General features: G+C 43.4%; 1 protein-coding gene across 1 annotated transcript in view; it reads right to left on the bottom strand.

Moving 5' to 3' along the window:
• pth2ra (parathyroid hormone 2 receptor a) overlaps nucleotides 1–22,009 on the bottom strand; it is an 84,563-nt gene that overhangs the window by 21,385 nt on the left and 41,169 nt on the right. Inside the window, exons 9-11 of the mRNA XM_051930316.1 lie at nucleotides 14,193–14,259; nucleotides 5,185–5,279; nucleotides 2,848–2,986 (exon numbers count right to left, since the gene is read on the bottom strand). Of these exons, the coding sequence (XP_051786276.1) occupies nucleotides 2,848–2,986; nucleotides 5,185–5,279; nucleotides 14,193–14,259 (301 nt within the window). The remainder of the gene's footprint in view (nucleotides 1–2,847; nucleotides 2,987–5,184; nucleotides 5,280–14,192; nucleotides 14,260–22,009) is intronic.

The raw sequence follows: 22,009 nt of genomic DNA, 5'->3' as shown, positions 1-22,009 counted from the left end.
AGCGCCCTTTGCTCTGCCACAGATGTTAAACTGTCCAGCTCCATTCCAACAATAGAGCTTGCCTTCCTCACCAGTTTGTCCAAGCGTGAGGCGTCTTTCCTCTTAATGCTGCCTCCCCAGCACACCACTGCGTAGAAGAGGGCACTCGCCACAACTGTCCTGAAATAAGATGCTGCAGATGTTCTATCGATGTTGAAGGACGCCAGCCTTCTAAGGTAGTATAACCGGCGCTGTCCTTTCTTGCACAGCGCATCAGTATTGGCAGTCCAATCTAATTTATCATCCAGCTGCACTCCCAGATATTTATAGGTCTGCACCATCTGCACACAGTCACCTTTGATGATCACTGGGTCTATGAGGGGTCTGGGCCTCCTAAAATCCACCACCAGCTCTTTGGTTTTGCTGGTGTTCAGGTGTAGGTGGTTTGAGTCGCACCATTTAACAAAGTCATTGATTAGGTCCCTATACTCCTCCAGCCCATTCCTGATGCAGCCCACGATAGCAGTGTCATCAGTTAACTTTTGCACATGGCAGGACTCCGAGTTGTATTGGAAGTCCGATGTATATTATATCCAAGTTCTCACATCTGTCTACCTGTATATAGCATCTTTCACATCTTTATTATTTAGGAGCATTCATATGTATTCAGGTATCTATTATACAATGTCTTTTATATTTGTCTGTTTTTTTTATTACATGTATTATAATGTATAACTAGGGGGCTCTGCCCTCTGCTTGCTTCACTTGCCAACCCCCGGGTGGGTGCTACACGCTAGCCTCTTTGCGTTTCTGCCGCTTGCCCATAGGGAAGCGGATTAACAATTTAAACAGATTATTTTCATGGGAATTGTTACATATGCATAATAGACCTAACTAATTTTACATTACAGCGAATAAATGACCATAATAAAACATAGTAAAATGGAATAAATTGAAAGAAAATTGTTTCATGCTGCATTAGAGGTATTCTTTGTGTTATACAGTTTTGTTCTATTTGTCTTTGAAATTAACATGCAAATACTTTTTAAGCTTACACTTTTACTGTAAAACTTAAGTAAAAACAATATTTGGAATTAACTTTTAGTCAATATTGCACTGAATTTTGATTGCGTGTTTGGACTTACTTTGTCACAATGCAACGTATAACTGCCCGTGAGTGAATTTCGTTTCTTTCTCTCTAATAAATAAAACAACTTTTTTGAACGTTTGTCCCTGTGATTTGTTAATTGTCTTCACAAAAGCTATTCCAACTGGAAACTGTAAATATTTTAATACGAATGGCATATCACCATCTCCTTTGGTGTCTCATTTTATACCCTGAGGATGTACTCCATTACCTTTCTTGTCACCTGTTAAAATTTTACATGTCAGAATTGTTCGACCAATTTTGAATACAACTGATCCTGTCCCATTGCATAGCCCATCACTGAGACATAAATGACGCAATAACATTACGATACGTCCTTCTTTCAACAGTAATTCGGCCGGTAGAAGACCAGACGGTGTTAGCGGTTGTAGATATTCTTCGTGATATTGTAAGTTGATGTTGTCATCTTCCACACCATCACCACCAACTGTTTCAGTGTAGTCTATTGGTACGCATTTAACCAATTTGCCGTGTAACCGATCAACAATTTTCACATTAATTCATTTGACTTCGTTTCTTGGTGCTAGGGTTGCCCGTGTACTCATTTTTTTCTGTTGATAACCCTTCAGGATGAAATTCTTCATTAAGATTTGGACATAATACATCTTCTTTAATTGGGAACTTAAAGAGAGAAAAGCATTAAAATGTATAAGAGCTGAGAGTGCAGGAACTGAGTCTGACAAAAGTATTCACACCAATGGGAGGCGAGAGGACTGCGGGTGTGGTTTGAGAGGAGGGCGGGACTTGAAAACATCTCATGGAAATAGTCTCGTCTCGTCTCAGGATTTTCTTTTATAATAGAGAGACATGCATAAGTATCAGTTTATATGTATTTTATGTTGGAGTGGTGGCTCTGAGGCTAAAGATCTGCGCTGGTATCCGGAAGGTTGCTGGTTTGAATCCCTGCTACTGCTAAAGGTGATCCTACTTTGTTGGGCCCTTGAGCTTCCAGGGGCACTGTACAATGGCAGACCCTGCACTCTGACCCCAAGGGGTATGTGATACTACATTTTGTTGTTCCAGTACAATGACCATATCATTGAATCATTATTATTATTAAATGTGTCTATTTATATAGTGCCTTTCACATTGCTGTATTATTGAGGATCATTCATAAGTGTTCATGTATCTATTTTATGCTGCCTTTTATATTTGTCCGCCTTTTTATTATATCACATCAGTTTGTGTCTCTTATGTATAACTTTTCACATTTATTGGCCTACATGCTGTATAGTGCCTTATCTCTCTATTATATTGGGTCATTTCACACTCCCTACCCATCTTTCTTTTATGGTGTTTTTTCTTTCACTATATTTGTCTGTAAAGATGTTTTGTAATTGCCTAGAAAAACACCGTGAGGAACAGAAATGAGGACATTCAGTTTAGGCCATTAATAATAATGATGTGTGATGTTTTTTGGTGAATGTGCTGCAGTGTCTCTCTAGTGCGCCTTTTGGCTCAGTTGAGGTTGCTGTAAATATCTACACTCTTACCGTCCACATCCACACTGTAATGGGGTCCCAACGGCTATAAGGAGTTCTAAACACAGCAGATGTGACATTTTTCATTATAATTAATGCAGGCAGCATGGTGGGCAGTGTGGCCTCCCCAAGCCTATGAAATGCTCTTCTTGTCCCTACTCCCTCACTGCGTCACTCGAAACTGAGCCAAAGTCATAGATGCCGTGTCGTTCCACTTACCTGAAAGGAGTTGAAGAACAGCTCGATGTACATACGCAGCTCCCATCCCGTGCCCTGGAAGGTGTGCCGCATCCCCACAAACACGATATAGTGAACGCCAAACACTAACACCAGCACAAACGTCGATTTGGCCAGCTTCCTGTCGGGAGGAAGGAGAACAAACAACTTGAAACCTTTACTCTGTTTTAAGGGGGGGCAGTCACGTTTTTGTGTCTTAACAGTCAAAATGACTTCATGTGGATGCTTTGAAAAACCAAACTGCTTCATGTTAAGAAAAACAGGCAGACGGTTTCTGTTGCAAATTGAAAACACAGATGGGTAACTGTATGAGCCCTCATTAGGTGACCAACCCAAATTACAAAAGTCATACTCGGCTAATCCACCATATGCTTCCATATGCAGGGATCCTCGACTGGCTGGGGTTCAAATTCAAGTTTTGTGTTGCTTTTGTTCATTCTTGATTTTTTCATTTGTTTATTATATCCATCATTCTTCTATATACTATATATGAGCTTCCTTTAAGTTCCATGTGCTTTGTGGGTGGTCCCTAAGTGATGGATCCACCTGTCAATCACTTATGACATATAAAGCCTCAAAGCACTTTCAACTAGTGGGGGCAATCCTGTCAAAAACCCCGGCTAGACATAAAGAGGACATCATAAAATCTTTATAATCTGAAAACGGTTTCGCTCCACAAACTGCCAGGAGGCACAAAAGAGAGCTCTGAGGAGCACAAAAGGCAATCCAAAACAAATCCCAATGCAAATATTTAGAGGTGAAGTCCCCAAAAAAAAAAAAAAAAAAAAAAGCAAAATCTGGAAAATTCCAACTCTGGAGGGCATTCACAGTGAGCGGCCAGTGAGCTGTGGGAGACCCTCTGGATATATAAGGCGGAGGGCAGTTTCTGGTGGTAATTGGCTATAGGTCCCACCTCTTATGGGGGACCACACACAAGGCACATAACAAAGAAACCAAAACACGTCTAGCGAAGTGCAAAGACTGAAGAGCAAGTGGATGAGAGGCCAGAGGACTGGAGCATCAGAATTTGGGGACAGTGGTGGCCACCTATTCTACCAACACCTGAGGGGCACCATTTATGTAACCCCCCTGACCCTAGGGCTCCATATGGGCTTTGACCGACGCTGGACAGGAGCATCAAAGTCGGGGACAGTGGCACCTGTGCACAGCCTGTGCTTTTAGGTCAGTCAGTTTAACTGTAAAGCTTGACTTACAAATTGGTAGGCTATGTGCACACACACTGAGCGGAGGTGCAAGGATGGTGGGTGTCCAAGCAATGATGGTGGGCCAGTCTGGATTAAAGTTTTTGATGGTTGTCAAGTGCATTGAAAGCCCCTTTCATATTTCATGAAGATTGCATTTTTATGACAATTGAAATGACAATTCAGTTTCATCCTCTCCAGTGACTGAGGGCGATGCCGCTCTGAGAACGGCGTGTTAGTGACCGGTTGTGTTGCTCCTCGTTGCCGTAGTAACAGCCTTTCAAGCGACAGGATGGCACAGTTTTGGGGGTCCCCTGCTCTGTTTTTTGTTTTGTGAAATTAACCGAGTGCAAAGTGAGAAAAACATCTCGAGTTAATAAAAGACAAAACATGTCGAAATCAACCAGGCAGAAATGTCACCAAGAACAAATAAGCATTTAAAAATGACACATACTGAGGCCACTTACAGTACAGGGAAGGTTAGTGCCAAGGTGGAAAAACAAAATGGCCTGCAGACTTCGGGAAAGTGAAACAAAGCCTGGCAGAAGGACCTGCCGTGATTGTGACTCTCTTTCGTGACGTTCTCTGTGATTTCAGCCTGACACAGCTGGAGAGGAACGAATGGCAGAAAATCTTCAAATCCAGGAGTGGGTGAAACTCGTTGCGTCAAACCCAAGAAGACGGGAATGGCTGCCAAAGGGGCTTCAAAGAAGGACTGAGTAGAGGGTCTGCATCTTTGTGTCAATGAGATATGGTTTTTAATAAACCTGGGAAAAATATTCTAAACTCCTGTTTCTGCCTTGTCATTCTGGGGTACTGAGTGTTGCTTCATGTTAGGGATAACAATGAATTTCAATGATTTTAGCACAAAACTGCAGCATAAGTAAATCTGAAGAGAGTGAAGGGTCTGAAGCCTCTAATTCTGCTGTACATTCAGGAATAAATATAAATAAACCAGAATATCACATTAAGCTGGACCATCAAACAGAAGTCCACCAGTGAGTGCTGACACTTAATGATGTCATGTAGGGTTCAATTCTAACAGACATGCCTGATGAATGAAAGCATGAGGGGTGACATTATTAACTTGAGCAACGATGGTGCCATTCACATTTACCTGTACTGCTTCCTTGTATCATATCGTCCTGCGTTGGTTTCCCGAATTTTCGTGGCAAGCACTCTAACGATATTCAGAAACAGGATGAAATTCAACTAGAAATGCAAAAGATACAAAAATCATCATATTAGAAATTCTTCTGTTGTTTGACTGACTGTACTACACATTTAAGACAGACTGAAATCTAAGTAATCCGCATTAACGTCTGCAGTGCACCATCTTTTGGAATGCATTTGGTAATGCATGTAGTAATAAAATGAATTACATTTGTCATTCCAACAGATGGCGCATCTCAAACATTTGTAGGAATTTATTTTATTACATGCATTACAGAATACATTCCAGTAGTTATTGTTATTGAGTTATTGAGTTATTGTTGGAATAACAAAATTCTTTAATTATTCTTTGCATTTTATATAGCGCTTTTCTCACTACTCAAAGTGCTCAGCAATTGCAGGTTAAGGGCCTTGCTTGAGGACCCAACAGAGCAAAGTACCTATTGGCATTTACGGGATTCAAACTGGCAACCTTCCGATTGCCAGTGTAGATCCCTAGCCTCAGAGCCACCACTCCACCTCCACATATGTAACTTGTGTCTGTTATATGCCGTTTGATTTGGGATTCGTAAAAGCACTGTTAATATTTGTGATATGCCATCAATTGGAATGACAGAATGAATGCATATGTCTGTAATATGCTGTTTGATTTGATTTTCGTAAAAGTAGTGTTTGTGATGCTCCATCTGTTAGAATGACAAATGTAGTGCCTTTTATTTTCTACAAATATTTGTGAAGCGCCATCTGTTGAAGTGACCGAGACATAGCCGCTAGACTGACATAGGCACATAGATGCACAAACACTTATAATCCAGTCGTCCGCTTTAATAGTAGGATATTTTATTTATATAAAGGATTTCTCATGAAGGCTTACCTGATTTTTATATATAAAGCCTTTGTTTTAATTTTGTTTGAAATAAACTTTCACCTTTTTGCTTTAGAAGAGGCACAAAAGTTTCCACATCAATAATCATCCGTTCTTCTATTTTCTAACTCGCTTATCTGGTTCAGTGTCACAGGGAGCTGGTGTCTATTCTAACGTCATTGGTCAAAGGGCAGGAACCAACCCTGGATGGAGTCCTAGTCCTTAGCAGGGCCCAAACAGACGCACAACAATAGCCCTAACCCTAATACTCCTACCTTTGGGATAGAAGAACAACATTGGGAGGAACATCCCACACAGACTCCGGGAGAACACGAGACGACCACGCAGACAGGGACGGTGCCAGAACTGAAACCTCACAACTCTGGGACTGTCAGGTAGCCCTAACTATTAAGCTAACAGCCATATTGTGCCTTCAACAAGCATTCAACTGCCTCCTTACACATTTTGTTTGGTTGCAGCTGAGATCATTTCAGTTCATTTTGTTCCTCCCTCATGTGACACTCAACACCCCAGAACAACAAAGCAAAAACAGCATTTTAGAAATGTTCTCAAATGTATTAAAAATAGAAAACCAAAATGTTCCACTGACAGAAACTTTCCGACCCTTTACTATGACATTTGAAATTTGGCTGAGGTGCATCCCATTTTTTTCCCTGCTGAGATGTTTGGAGTCCACTCCTCGGTCAGTTCATTGGATCCATGATGAAGACGTCACTATCTGTCTGCTTCAGTCCCCCATTCAAAGGCCACGTGGTAACAAAGCCCAAGCAGGACACAACATAAGGCTGAGAGCTGTCGAAGAGCCGCGCAGCGCAGCCTGCGTCCAAAGGGTATTTTTGTCCCACTCATTTTGCTTTGCTTGTAATTTGTGCACATTATCTGAATCTACCTAATGACATGTGGCTCCTTCTCCTGCCTGTTCCTTCACTCTAATTGTCCAAGGTTACGGATAAAGAAGGCCCACAGAGTGGTCAGTGTATGGGACTTAAGGTATTTTGGCAAATTCTAAAGTGTATGAAAGGGGAATATAAGGTCACTGTAAGGACTCTGTACCACAGAATGGTGGAAATGGCAAATACTGCACCACTCCTCCTAAAGTCTCATGAAACTCTCGTTTGGTGGTGTTGCTGCTTTTGGGTGTGCATCTTGCTAATGTGGTGGCTCTTAAAAAGCAAAACATCAAAAAAGACGGCCGTGGTACCTGGCGCTGGTGAGCGCCATCTTTCACAGAGCTGCCTGTCATAAGCTATAATTCTCCCGCTTGGTTTGCCAGCATAGGACCCTCTGCAAGAGGTTTACAAAAACAACAAAGGAGAACATTTCAAAAGTGTCACAAAACTCCAAAGAAATGACCTCCTAAATGAGTCTGGTCTTCTGCATGCCTCCAGCTTGATCTTCAGCAGGTGCTCAGACTGCATTGACTTAACCTGCGAGAAGATACTGGACCAGGTCATGAAGAAGTGTGAGGCACCTTCCTCAGCTGCACATGAGAAGTTTTTCTCGAGTGACCACTTTAACTTTTTTTTTTTTTTTTTTTTTTGGCTGCTTCCATTAGGGTTGCCACAGAGGATCATCTTGTTCCATATCTTCCTGTCCTCGTCATCTTGTTCTGTCACACCCATCACCTGCATGTCCTCTCTCACCACACTCATAAACCTTCTCTTAGGCCTTCCTCTTTTTCTCTTGCCTGGCAGCTCTATCCTTAGTACCCTTCTCCCAATATACTCGGCATCTCTCCTCTGCACATGTCCAAACCAACGCAATCTCACCTCTCTGACTTTGTCTCCCAACCGTCCAACCTGAGCTGACCTTCTAATGTCCTCATTTCTAATCCTGTCCCTCCTCGTCGCACCCAATGCAAATCTTAGCATTTTTAACTCTGCCACCTCCAGCTCTGCCTCCTGTGCCACAGTCTCCAGCCCATATAACATAGCTGGTCTCAGTACCGTCCTGTAGACCTTCCCTTTCCCTCTTGCTGATACCCGTCTGTCACAAATCACTCCTGACACGCTTCTCCACCCACCTCACCCTGCCTGCACTCTTTTTCACCTCTCTTCCACAATCCCCATTACTCTGTACTGTTGATCCCAAGTATTTAAACTCCTCCACCTTCGCCAACTCTACTCCCTGCATCCTCACCATTCCTCTGACCTTACTCTCATTCACACACATGTATTCTGTCATGGTGATCCTCCTGACCTTCATTCCTCTCCTCTCATATCTCCACGTCTCCAGGGTCTCTTCACCCTGCTCCCTACTGTCGCTACAGATCACAATGTCATCAGCAAACATCACAGTCCATGGGGACTCCTGTCTAACCTCATCTGTTAACCTCTCCATCACCATTGCAAATAAGAAAGGGCTCAGAGCCGATCCCTGATGTAATCCCACCTCCATTGCTCCCACCGCAGACCTCACCACGGTCACACTTCCCTCGTACATATCCTGTACAACTCTTACATACTTCTCTGCCACTCCTGACTTCCTCATACAATACCACAGCTCCTCTCGAGGCACTCTGTCATATGCTTTCTCCAGGTCCACAAAGACACAATGCAACTGCTTCTGTCTGACTGATGGTGGCTTTAAGTTGTTGTGACCCAGGAATGGTAACCCACTGGCATTCTGTTCTGAGCTTTTCACCTGTGGTGATCAATTTTGTACGCCTTGTCCTGTCACACTTGTCGCTAGACTGTCCCCAGACTGCTATTTACTCGATTTATGGTGACCTGTTTTGTAAGTTGCTTTGGACAACAGCTTCTGCTAGATGAATAAATGGAAATGAACAGAACAAGAGCCCAAGCAGACCAGAGGCTGACCTGGCATCTTTGTGCTGTATTTTATATAGTGCCTTTCTATAGTGAGATCCCATACTCTGCAGGTGCAGCACAATTCATTTTCAGGTTTGTATCCCCAGAATGCCGGGCATGGTGGCTCCCTGAGGGGATGAGGCCCATCTGCTTGTGTCCAACTGTAAGGCAGGTTTTGTGCTTTGCTTTTTTGTTTCCCTTTCACGTTTAATTTTTCTTTCATTTTTGTTTTTTTGTATTTCCAGGACAAACAGATCTGATTAACTTCAAATTTCCTGTCAGAAAGCTTTGATGTTCCAGTCATGCAAACTGCCATACGTTCTCGTATCAAAGGATTCGGGGCTGAATGTTGATTAATAAAAATAATAGCAGAATAAAAAAAGACTTCAAATGAGCCTCATGAAAATAAAATCGAACAGCCGAAGGTTAGAGACTAAGAAAAATAGTGTGTAGAAACGCACAAGATTTAAACAAATGGCTCTGCATCCGTCTGTATAAAGTGGGCATTGAGCGAGGTCAGAGGTATGTGATGCCACTCAGGCACCCAGAGTGCCAGGAGACAATTACTGTGGACAGCCATTCATCTGCATGTTACTGAACCGGCTGAATCCAGTTTAGGGTCATGGGGGGGGGGGGGGAGTTGCGCAGAACATGTCTTGGCAGCATTGGAGCACAAGGTGGGAACCAAACAGTCAGTCTCAGGGACCACTGACAGTTGTGTGAAAAAGTACGTGCACCCCATGAATTGGCTGTCCTTTAAGTAACTCAACTGTGCTTCACCTGTACCTTCGTGAACAGGAAACTGAAGGGGAGCACTATGAACCCCGAAGTGGGACCCCCCCCCCCCCCCGAAAGTCTACGAAGTGTGATATTACTGAAAGTAAGCTATGGACAACAAGGGGCACACAGTTTTGATAACTTGGCACTTGCTGGGGCTACCTGATCTGAACAAGCTGGCAGTTGTTTGAAGTCTTCTCCACTTGCAGGCACAGCTAAAAGCACTCGATAGACATTGAGGCGCATGTACTATGGACACAGAGAGGGACCCCTTGATCCACTATCCCACAGAAGTGTAACATTACTAAAAGCGTGCTATGGACAGTGAGGGGTGTCTGTTTGGAAAATTAAGAGGCGTGGTACAGATACGGAGGGCGAACTCCCTTAATCCATGAAGTGTAATAATACAGATCATGAAAAAGATATCACGTATACATCTCAGTATTTTAATTATTCAGAGAGCTGTAATATCACGAATGTAATGGATTATGTGTCCTGTCTGAGAAAGAGAGCCAGTTTAAGAAGCAGGTAGTGATTCACACATATAGAGCACATAGATCGAATACAGAACAAAGCATTTAATGTACTACTTTAGTTACAATGGGATTTGAGAAACTAGTAAATTAAACGATTTTAAGATGAAGTTTATGATGTTCTACTTTAATGGCAAAATAAACTACGTGATTAAAGTGGAAATATCGAGATTAAACTTGACATTTCGTGCTTTTTTTCCCCACTGTGTGCCTATTTTTTTTTTTGTCTGTACCCTAATAAGCTTTCATATGACACTCAGACGGTGGGCTACGACTTGCCTTTTCATGGCGACTTTGATATGTGATTTCTTTTTTATTTCGGGCACTGTGCGACTTTGTGAACTTGAGCTTTCGAGTTTCTCCAACACTCTGTCACTCGATCAACTTCATTTTGTTGATTATACCACTGTTTAAACCAACAAATAGTACGTTTTTCCTTTACCTCCACTTGGTATTTGCTGAAATTCTTAGATTTTCCCCCTTGCTTTTCCCATTGTCTTTTCACAGAAGGCTATTTATATTGATTTGCATATTCAAAGAGACGTATTTCTGGGAGGAGTTGGGGCGGGACAGAAGGCGCGTGCACGTGCATTTCTTTTCACGCAGATTGGGATTTATGTAGTGGAAGAACGTGGAAGTTTGCGTACGTACAGATTCCTGCATCTGGATTTTTCTGTGCGTACGCACATTCCCGCTTTTGTGCTTATGCCATGTTATAGTGTGAGTTCTACGCACTGCGTTCTACATGAGGCCCCAGGCCCACCGGTCAGCTAACATTTTTGTGTGGCATCACATTTTCCAAAATATCAATAATCTCACTAAAAAAAACAAAAAAAAAAAAAAATCAAAACTTAAACGAGACATCAGTCAGGACCCCCTCACAGGAGGCCAGCTGAGTGCCTTTCAGTTTTCAGCTAGCTGGACTAGTGGGCTTGCCTCTGTCCATTATGATGGTCTAAGTCAGCGTTAAGGAAGAGGATGGCTCTGGTCTGGACGGTGAACTGTTAAGCAGGGCACACTCGCCCCCAACCCCACACCATACTGCTCTGAACATACTGTGAAACGTCCATGCAAAGTATATTTTACAATGTTAAAGGTAATGTATTCATCCATTCATCCCTTATTGAACCTACTAATGGCTAACATGAGCTGAATAAAGGGGGCTCAATAGCTGCTGGCAGGATAGGCAGATGGACCAAAGGGATAAAGAAAAGCAAGCGGAGCCCAGCTGGTTCAGTTTAAGATGGAGACGGAGTTGCATACAATGAGGTTCAAGTCACCCAGGCGTCTTCCTGCATGCTAAGTAATCATCGGAGTGCAGAATCTCAGACCCTCATTATGGCACGGCGGCGCTCTGCAGAAATCCGCCTTTGCCCCTACATGTCTCCTTTTGAGGTCTGATTGCTTGCGCTGTGTAAGGACAGCTTGTGCTTTTTAGGGTTGGAAATTACTTTCCTTTTTTTTTTTTTTTTTTTTTTGTCTCTTACTTAATGGCATCTTACAACTTCAATAAAAAAGAAAACCAAACAGAGCCGAGTTCTGAGCATCGCCTGGCAAATCCATTCACTCAGGCTGTGACAGGCAAGCGAGTAGATCACCGCACGCCTCTCGGCTCCGCTTATCTCCAATTCCAATTTGCTGCACTCCAGACCTCATTTTGCATTTTGATTTTAACGTTCAGGTCACCCACAATAGATGGAGATGTCTTTTATGAAGTGCTCATCTGCCTCGCCTCTCTTTTTCAGTGGTTGAGGGGTTGTTGTTTTTTTATAGTAGTTTAATATATACTGTACCTGTATAAATATCTATATACATCAGTGTGTGTCTTACATACATACACACATATACATACAGTATATATATCTTCTTGTATAACACGCTACCGTGGCTGTCCAGGATTTTAAATCGCCTGTAGCTCGCAAACCATTTGACCTAAAATTTGGTACACATATACTATGTGATGTCTACTATCCGCTTTTGGGGTGACGATTGACCTCCAAGGTTATTCCTCATTTTATTTTATTGTAGAATCAACTGTCGGCAGCGGCCAGCAGGGTAGCGCATGCGTATGGGTGCCGTTCTCATCCCTACCACCTTCGCTGTCGCTTCCCCTACCTCTCCATATTTTAAGTCTTCAGTCTGCCTCAAGAATGATTTAAGTGCCAGCTTAAATTAAAAATTAAAACCTTTTTTTTTATTTTTAAAAAACCTTACTAAGTAATTGCAACACAAACACTGACTTAATCAGTTTTAATGCGAAAAGAAGAGCTGCTCAGGAAGCAGCAAGCACATAAACATCTGAGCTAATGAACGATAAATGTACAGAGAATGAGGAGGACAACTAGGAATGGTCAAGTCAAGTGGATTCACTGTATGTTGTGTAGTGTGCTTTTACTGTGTGTGTGTGTGTGTGTGTGTGTATATATATATATAATATATATATATTCACTAAGCAGCTGCCAGCGCAAGCAAGACACCCATGAAGCATGCAGGACGGAGCCATGCCCACCAACTCTAAGACCATTGGATACAACGACAACTCGCAGAGCCATGCCCACCAACTCGGACGCAGCAACTCACAAAACAGGGCGTCATTCACGTTCGTCTCTGCTACACTCCACATGCACCTCTGAGCCACGTTGACTTTTCATTATTCTTTTCGGTTACAACACACGACTGCGTCCACCATCGCAAACTGGTGGGGTCTCCGTGAGTTGCTCTTGTGAGCGGGCACATGACCAGGCAGTGTGTATGCATCGAGAACAAGGGTGGACACGGCAGGACCATCGAAGAAGAAGCAGCATGTTTGTCGCGGATGTGAATCGCTGAATGAGCGTGCGACGGCGGTCCTCCCAATTGTCAGTCACGGACAATTGTATGTTGCTCTTCCAGAGTTCCATCTTTTCATTCACATACAGTCGTATCCTCAAACCCACCTCATTTGGACAACTGTGTCTTTCAGGAAGTGTTCATCCATCAATACATAATTATGCGGTGTATGCTACGCCGTGGGTTGGCTACTGTATATGTATATATATATGTGTGTGTGTGTGTATATATATAATGTTGTGTCACGCATCTGTGCCATGGGGCTTCTTCCTGGCTCTGCTGAAGTAAGCAGTACCACTCCATAATGAGAGGGAGGGGGCGCTGTTGCTAACGTTGTCTTTCCATCCCGCAGTTCTGATTGGTGGCCCCAGGATGATGCCCTTTCAGCCCCAAAATGGCTCCACACCTTCTGGTCCAGAAACATTAAAAATGGCCCACTATATGGCGGCTCATTCTGGAATCAAACAGCAAAAGAGATGGAGCTCCCTTCAATATTTTCTTTCTTCTTTACTTTGTTAAGCTGGTGGATCTGGCTGTTATTTCACTATCGCGTGTGTACACAACAGCACTAAACGTGATTTTTGTTTGTTTTTCTGTGGCTATAATGCTGACAATTAAATGGGGTAAACCAGCTGGTGTTAGAACACAGTGGCAAGAACAGTTGTATCTGTCTGTCTATTCTATAGTGCCATTCACATCTATCTGTCTTTAGTGACTTCAGGGTCTGGACCTCAGAGTGACAGTGCTCCTCAGGTGGCAGTGGACTGTCTGAAGGGGGTGGGAATACCTGGAAAAGCTGGCTTTAAAGCGGCCCCCGTGAACAGCGGGTGAGGACTGGTTACGCATACAGCACTTATATGACACTTCATCTGCATCTTCCAGCTGCTAAAGCCCTCTGGCCGACATGTATGGCCGTCACTGGGACCTTGGATCTCACAGAGCTGGTGAACAGTGCGACCTGTGTTGGGGACTCTGCTGCCCCCACTGATTTCTAAAAGCGTTTCAAAGATGGTCCATTCCTGGCCCCAATTTAGCCTTGTACCCTTTCGTCTTCACCTTGTCTCAGTTAACCCAGCACACACTCGCTTTCTTTATCCAAAATGTATCTGCCACTTACCCCAATGGCGATTAAAATTGGCGCCTGGTAAATCCATTTTATGTTGCCGGCACTGAGATCCCAACACCTAAAGACAACAGGAAGAGGTTCAGTTAAAGTTCACAACATACAGCAGGGCCGACCTGCAGCATCAGTGATGCAGAAGACACACAAGGTCTGTCTTTGTAGTGGCACTACTTGAACTTAGAGACACGCTCTCCCACAGGTCAGGTGGGCTTGACAACGTTATGGTCTTCTCTCCACATCTATAAGGATGTAGAAGGTAAATCAAGGCAGACGCAGGGAGAACATGCAAACTCCACACAGAGGATATGAATGGGTGTGGGATTTGACCTGAGGATGATGGACCAAAGAGGCCTGTTGTATGACGTGTTAGACAGTGGGTGGCATGTCTGTCCCTTGGCTCCAGCAGACTGGCATTGAATTAAGCATTGTGGCGAATGCTGGATCTCCCCTTGCCTGAGTGGGTTTTTCCTACCCCATTCCAGAGATGTCTAGGTTAGGTTAATTATATCCATACATCCACCCATTTTTTGTAATTTGCATAACTTATCTGTCTGCCTATTAGATGTGAAAGTCACTATATAATAGACACAGACAGATATGAAAGGCACTATATAATAGGAAGATAAGGTGCTATATAGTCAATACATAGATGTGAAAGGCACTATCTATCATATAGTACCTTTCATATCTATGTATTGATTATGTAGCACCTTATCTATCTATCGTATAGTGCTCTTTCTATCAAGCCCCCACTCCTCTGTTTCTCAATCACTTATTGCAGCAGGAGAACGTCTCCTGTGTGGCTGGTAGAACGGTAAGCACATTACGGTCGAATGTTTTAAAGAGAAGGTCTAATTAGAAACAAACCCATTTATTCCACCTCACTGAGGATGTTCCATACGGAGTGACTTCTTATTTCCGTTTTTTATTCTGCTATGCGGTGTCGGCTCTAGCCGCAGTGTTTTCTGTCGCCTGCTGTCATATTTGGCTTGTCGGACTTCTTCATGCTCTATTCTGGTGTGATGTCATTAATGGAGACTCGTCATTTTTGAAGTGAAATAAAAAGAGCCAAGAGATGCAGCAAAGTTCCAATGGGCTTCTGCAGCCCCCACCAGCACTCCACTTAGATCTGATACTGAAGCCCATTTTGATATTCCCTGTCTTCAAGATTGTCCTTCGTTATACTACGGAGAGCCTAATGTGCCCGTCTCCGCTGCTCTGGATTCGCCTCTGCATTTTTGTTTCATGTGTTCTTCCACAGAGATTTGTTAAGGCTTTGTGCACTTTTGTTTCTTTGTGAATTTTTATCTTCTTTTGTATGAAGTTTGCGCATTAGCTCTGCCAGCAGCGCTTGAGAGACCGAGCGCTAAACTCGATTCATTTGGCAGCTTAAGTCCTTTGCCTTCTAGATGGGCACAGCCAATTCAATGACTTCCATATGTTGCCTTGCAGTCTGCAGTTATGAATTAGCAGCCAGCTGATATTTTTTATTGCATGATGACGGGAGCGATGGTGTGGTAACGGAGTTTGTGATGTTAATGCACCTCGACTGGGCATCTTCTTTCGTTTTTTAGCCATCACAGAACTGCTACCAGGCAGTGCTGCTCGAAGCTCATTTGCACCCCTAGGCAGGGTGGGGGGGGTGGCGGCGCCCCTCTGTGTCCATAGTGGGTAGTCAGTATTAGACCCCTTGATGTCCTGAGCACACACTTTTTATTTATATGGTTGGTGCCACCTCTACATATCGCAGACGTTACTGGAACGCGCACCCCTTAATCTTCATGAACGGATTACCAGCTCAGGCTGCAGTCTTTGTTCCAGATTTTTTGGTGCAGGCGCCCTGTGCCAATCCCTGCTAAATGCCGCTCTTGGAGCCTGCCCATGTCGCCCATACCTAAACCCACTGTTCCTACTAATAATGAGTGGTCCATGAATGATCTGTTCTTTTTTTGATCGACTCTTTCCAGTGAGTAACACAAATCATTTCATGGGCCCCACTGAACTGACTTTGTGGATCACTTTAATCGTTAAGATTTAAGTTTCAAAATCCAAATAAATATCGCCAGCCAACAAGACATCTCTTGCTGATGATTCTCTCCTTCGTCATGCAAGAACAACACACCAAGATTTAAAAATGTATTAATTTGTTCCTTGCTGCACAAACCATTATCTGCAAATTAACATCGGCAAAACCAAGGAACTGCTTTTCGACTTCACTGGAACAAAGAGCCTCTACACCTGGTCACTGTTCAGGGAGTGGATGTGGAGGTGGTAGACTGCTACAAGTACTTGGGGGGTCCACATCATTGACAGGTTGGACTGGTCACATAACACAGACGGACAACAGAAGAAACAGAACAGCAGGCTGTTTTCTTAGTAGACTGCACCCCTTTTTGGAAGTAGGGACATCCTTCACATCTTCTACAACTCTGCAATGGCCAGTGTGGTGTGGCAGGCCTATAACCTCACTTCAAGAGAGGACCACCGAATCAACAAGCTAATAAAAAGGGCAGGCTTAGTTATGGGACCACTCTGGATCCCCTAGAGGAGGAAAAAATTAAGACACAATAGAGTACCGTTATGAACAATGCTTCATCCTCTCACTGACACACTAAAAGGGAGTGTAGCTATTGAGTATGTAGTGCCCTTCACATCCTATCGTTTTATAGTGTCTTTCACTCTATCTATTAGTGCCTTTCATATCTACTTTTTGCTCATACAAAGCAGTAATGTTTATGATGCGCCATGTGTTGGAATGACTAATGCAACACATTTTATTACTATAGGTTTGTAATGTGCCATCTGTTGGAATGAAAAGTTATTTGCAATTTGGTGTGGGATTTATAAAAGCAGTGTTTGTGATGTGACACTTGTTGGAATGACACATTCAACACATTTTATTACTATAGGTCTGTCAATGCACCATGTGTTTCAATGGAAAGTGCAATGCATATATCTTTGTCATATGCTGCTTGGTATGGGATTCATAAAAGCAGTGTTAATGTGATGTGGCATCTGTTGGAATGACAAATGCAATGCATATGTCTCTGTTATATGCCATTTTGAATGGGATTTGTAAAAGCAGTGTTAATGTTTGTGATGCACCATCTGTCTGTTGGAATGATAAATGTGATGCATTTTATTGCGATGATTGTTTGCAATGCACCATATGTTGGAATGAGAAATGTGATGTGTATGTCTTTGTTATATGCCATTTGTTATAACAACAACAACAACATTTATTTATATAGCACATTTTCATACAAAAAGTAGCTCAAAGTGCTTTACATAATGAAGAAAAGAAAAATAAAAGACAAAATAAGAAATTAAAATAAGGCAACATTAGTTAACATAGAAAAGAAGTAAGGTCCGATGGCCAGGGTGGACAGAAAAAACAAACAAAAAAAAAAACTCCAGAAAACTGGAGAAAAAAATAAAATCTGTAGGGGTTCCAGGCCACGAGACCGCCCAGTCCCCTCTGGGCATTCTACCTAACATAAATGATATAAATAAATAAATGATATAAATGATAAATTATAGTATTTGTAAAATGCAGTGTTAATTTATGATATAGCATCAGTTTCAAAGACAAATGCATTTCTTTTTACTACTATAAATGTTTGTGATGTGCCATCTTCTGGAATGGCAAATGCAATGCATATGTCTCTGTTATATGCCATTTGGTGCAGGATTTGTAAAAACGGTATAAATATTTTTGATGTGCCATCTGTTGGAATGACCGAGAAATAGCAGCTAGGCAGACACACACATATGCATTCACTAAGGTAGATATTTGCAATTCATTGAAAGATTTCCCCACCCGCCCGTGTAGATTTGCCATGTGCTCAAATCGTGTGAATTTTAGAAAGGAAAACAGTAATGCGGTCAGGAGCAAGGTGGACATTTTGGTGGAACCATAAAAGCAGGGAACTTTGTCAGGAGCAGCTAGGAGTGGGACAACAACTGATGAGTACTGTGTGGACCCTTACTGGCAGGTTTGAGTAAAAGACAGGCACTCCAAAACCGAAAACAACCCAACCGGGACGCCAGGTCATTTTAGAGTACGTAACATTATGCCAGTTGAGAGCTGCCAGCCAATGTAAAATAAACTCTCTGAGATGTGTAAGGAGCACTGGTGTGGAAGACAATATGTAGACTTCGCACAGGACTTGTCCATAGCTGGGATTTGAACCCAAAACACAAGGGCATCAGAACAGCGGCGCTAAGCACTTGGACCACCCAGTAGCCTGAAAGTACCAGGAGTCAAAGGACAGACCACTGCCCAGGCCAGTCCTTATGCTTCTGATAGCACAAAAAATGCATTCAAAGTCACAGCTTTTCGTGCTTCACCATGTGTGCCATCCTGTTAAAAGATTTAACATCCAGCCTCCAGATTTACAATGGCACAGGAAAGAAAAAGAAGGGGGGGGGGGGAATCAAAAGGAGGGAAGAGCTTCCCAACAACAAGTAACATGATAAAAGCTGCTGGAGCTGTTGGCACCCATGATTCTCAAAACCTCTGCTCACTCGACCCTGTCATAACATCTCAAAACTGAGGCATCAGGGAGGAAAAGCTTGAATTTTAATGAAGGAGAAGTGACATCGGGATACGGCGAGTAAATAAATCGCTCCCACAAAGAAGGCAGCTTCTGAAGCGCGCATGATAGCCGGTTTGCCAGTGATTAGCAGCGGCAGAGCTGTCACAATATTGTCACCTCTGCTGAGCCATGTGATTTTCATAGAAATGGTTCCATGCTGTAGGGCGGGGTGCTATTATGACATCCGTTTTACACTAAGGGCTCGCTGTGGGGGCCTGCTGGACTGGATTTCCAAGGCATTTTAAGAAATTGGAATGGCTTCTCATGCAGGAAAAATCCTTACTTCTTGGAGAAATAATAATAAAAAAAAAGTCACAGAAAAGAGTTTGATTAGAGTCTAAACACTAGGGGGCACTCTTGTAATATGCCTGAACCCAGAATAATGCCAAGGAGGTCAGGATACGTCAAAATGGGGGTCACAAAATATACAAGGAACGTACAAACATGGGGAATAAAGAAATCTGACAAGGAACAGAGTAACAGATGTTGTCGGTTTTAGGACCACCGATTACCCTGAGTTAATGTCTACTTGTTTGGAGTGGTTTGTCTGCCCCCCTGGCCGACAGTGTCCCATGATAAAGCACACCCAGTACAGCCACGCACTCCTTTCTCTAAAGCTCAGCAGTGACTGGTCTTTCCACCTCTTCTTGGGACCTTTCTCCTTCAAAGGTTTGGGGTCTTCTCCATAGGCTTTGCATTCCTGAGCAAACTGTGCTGTCTCCAACTCAAACCCCATGTAGCTTGTCCTCCGATATGAAACATTCATTCATTCGTTCATTTTCAACTGCTTATCTGAAGCCGCGTCATGGTGGCAACAGTCTTAGCAGTGAGGCATACCCTGTATGTCTCTTTCCCAGCCACCCTTGCCAACTCATACGGTGGGATCCCAAGGCATGCCCACACCATCTGGGAGATGTAATCCTCTCAGTGAGCCCTGGGTCTTCCCTGGGGTCTCCTCCCGCTGGTTTTGCCCATAAAACCTCCACAGGGAGGCGTCCGGGAGGGATCCATAGGAGATGCCTGAACCACCTCAATTGGCTCCTCTCGATGCGGAGGGTCTGCGGCTCTTCTCCGAGCCTCTCCTGGATAGCGGTGTTACTCTAAGGGATATGCAGAGAAAGTAAATTTCTGGCCTCTTGTGCCCACATTCTCATTCTTTTGGTCATTACTCAAAGCACCTGACCACAGTGATTGTAGCTTCCCCTTTTAGACTTCAGTACCCATAGAGCATTTTGGGGCACCAGATCTACCACACCACCCCCTGCTGGTAACCTTGGTTCAAAAATGGCAGGACATGCATGATCCCTGCCACTGACGGGTTTCATTTGTGTGGCCTAGAAATGCCAGAAGTGGTCCTGCACATCTGCATGCTCCTTACACATGGGACACCGATGGACGGAGACGGCAAAAAAAAAAGGTCTCCTTTGAGGTTGGACTGTTTGGTGAGGCAACCTTGAGACATCACAGAGCCCAGGCCAAATGACAAGCAAGGTGGAGACCCCATGAATGGTTATGTCACATCAAAAGTTGGGGGGAGCACCTCCAGAGAAAGAAGATGACATGCAGCATCTTGAAGGACCTGGTCGACTTTTCAAAAAACTCGAGGACTGGCTGTGTGTGTGTGTTATAAATGTAAAAATTAAGGTTTTTTTTTTTTTTTTAAAACACAATTTCATGTGGCAAATGCATACACACCACGTGTGTGTGTGTGTGTGTGTGTGTGTGTGTGAAGAAGTAACTTGGACTTGAACGATACCAAACTTAACCCTTTAACTTGTGGATTTTCTCTAAGATCACTAGAACAGCAGCTGGGTGACATTTTTAAGATCCAGGCAGGAGTTGCATCCCAGGTAACTCGACCAATTACTTCTAAGGTTTGGAATATTGTCTGGAGCTCGGGGCGTGGGGGTCCTCCTAGCACTGCCACCTACTGGCCTCGGATGTCTCAGCTCTCATTTAAAGGGTCAGACAATTACAAGGTAGCCTGTCTCCTCTGTATACCGCATAGACCCTCCTTACTGCTCACTAACAGTCTTTGGGATCTTCTATTAGGTTTTTTGCTGTCTGTATTTTAAATATTAATAGTCATTGATAACGAACCTTAAATTACCAATCACTGTGTTCAGTTGCTTTTATGAATTCCTCGCTACTTTCCAGTAACACATTCAGATAAATTACATTAAGACATTTACAAAAGGTTGTGGTGTAAGGCACAGTGCTCTGTAATTTCATGCGGGGGTGAGAGACTCTCAAAGGATAAGAGCGCCGCAGGAGAGCCAGCTTCACTGTGAGGTCTTCCTCTTGGCAGCTATGTAGGGGGCTCACTAACAAAAGAGCCGCGGCACTCGACAAGATGTAGGAATTGTAACGGCTGTGTCGGTATGCAAATGAGGTGAACCTCACCGTCCTGGCCTGCCAGTGCCAAGTGATAATGCACATGTGAAAAAATAAGTGCACCCCATGAAATGTTTTGTATGTGGACATAATAAGATTTAATCATTTAAAGAGAATCTATAGTCAAAGGTGATGAAATTATAACAATCATGAAAATCTGACATTTCGATGAAATATTCAATGAAAAATGAAAAGATTTTGTTTCCATCTGTGGAAAAAGTAAGTCTACCATCAGTTCTAATGGCAAGTATTGACCCCCTGTCATGCATGGGCGTCTGAGGATCCCCTTCTGGACTCTGCTGATGCATACAGTACCAGTCCAGGGTGAGAGGGGGCACTGTTGCTAACAATAATGTCTCGTTTTCCACTCTGCAGTACTGAGTGAGAGTACCTGAGCCACGCCCAAAACATCCTGTGAAACCCCACCCCTTCTGGTCAGTCCCTGTAAGTGCAGACATCTATGGAAGGTGCAATCTCAGTTGAGAGCTTCACCCATCCAAGGGTCGTAACAGATGTAATACCAATCAACATACTAAGACAGAGAGCCACCTGGTAGCCTATTCTCCAGGTTGGATTATTTTGCCAACACTCACATTTGTACTTTGCTTATATTTTGGGCACACCAGGAGCCACACCACGTACACTTCAGAAGAGGCCATCCACCTAAAGCTAAGCATGTTCAGACTCTTATCTATTATATAGTGCCTTTCACACTATTTACAGTATGTAAAGCTTGGGTTGCTGGTGGAAAAGGTGTTGGTGTGACCAGCAGGGGGTGCTTACCCTGTGGTCTAAATGTGAACCCCAATGCCCCCGTAG

Source organism: Erpetoichthys calabaricus, chromosome 8 (assembly GCF_900747795.2).
Source record: "Erpetoichthys calabaricus chromosome 8, fErpCal1.3, whole genome shotgun sequence".
Taxonomy (NCBI): domain Eukaryota; kingdom Metazoa; phylum Chordata; class Cladistia; order Polypteriformes; family Polypteridae; genus Erpetoichthys; species Erpetoichthys calabaricus.
The sequence above is the reverse complement of the archived record's forward strand: the minus strand, read 5'-3'. Positions and strand labels throughout refer to the sequence as shown.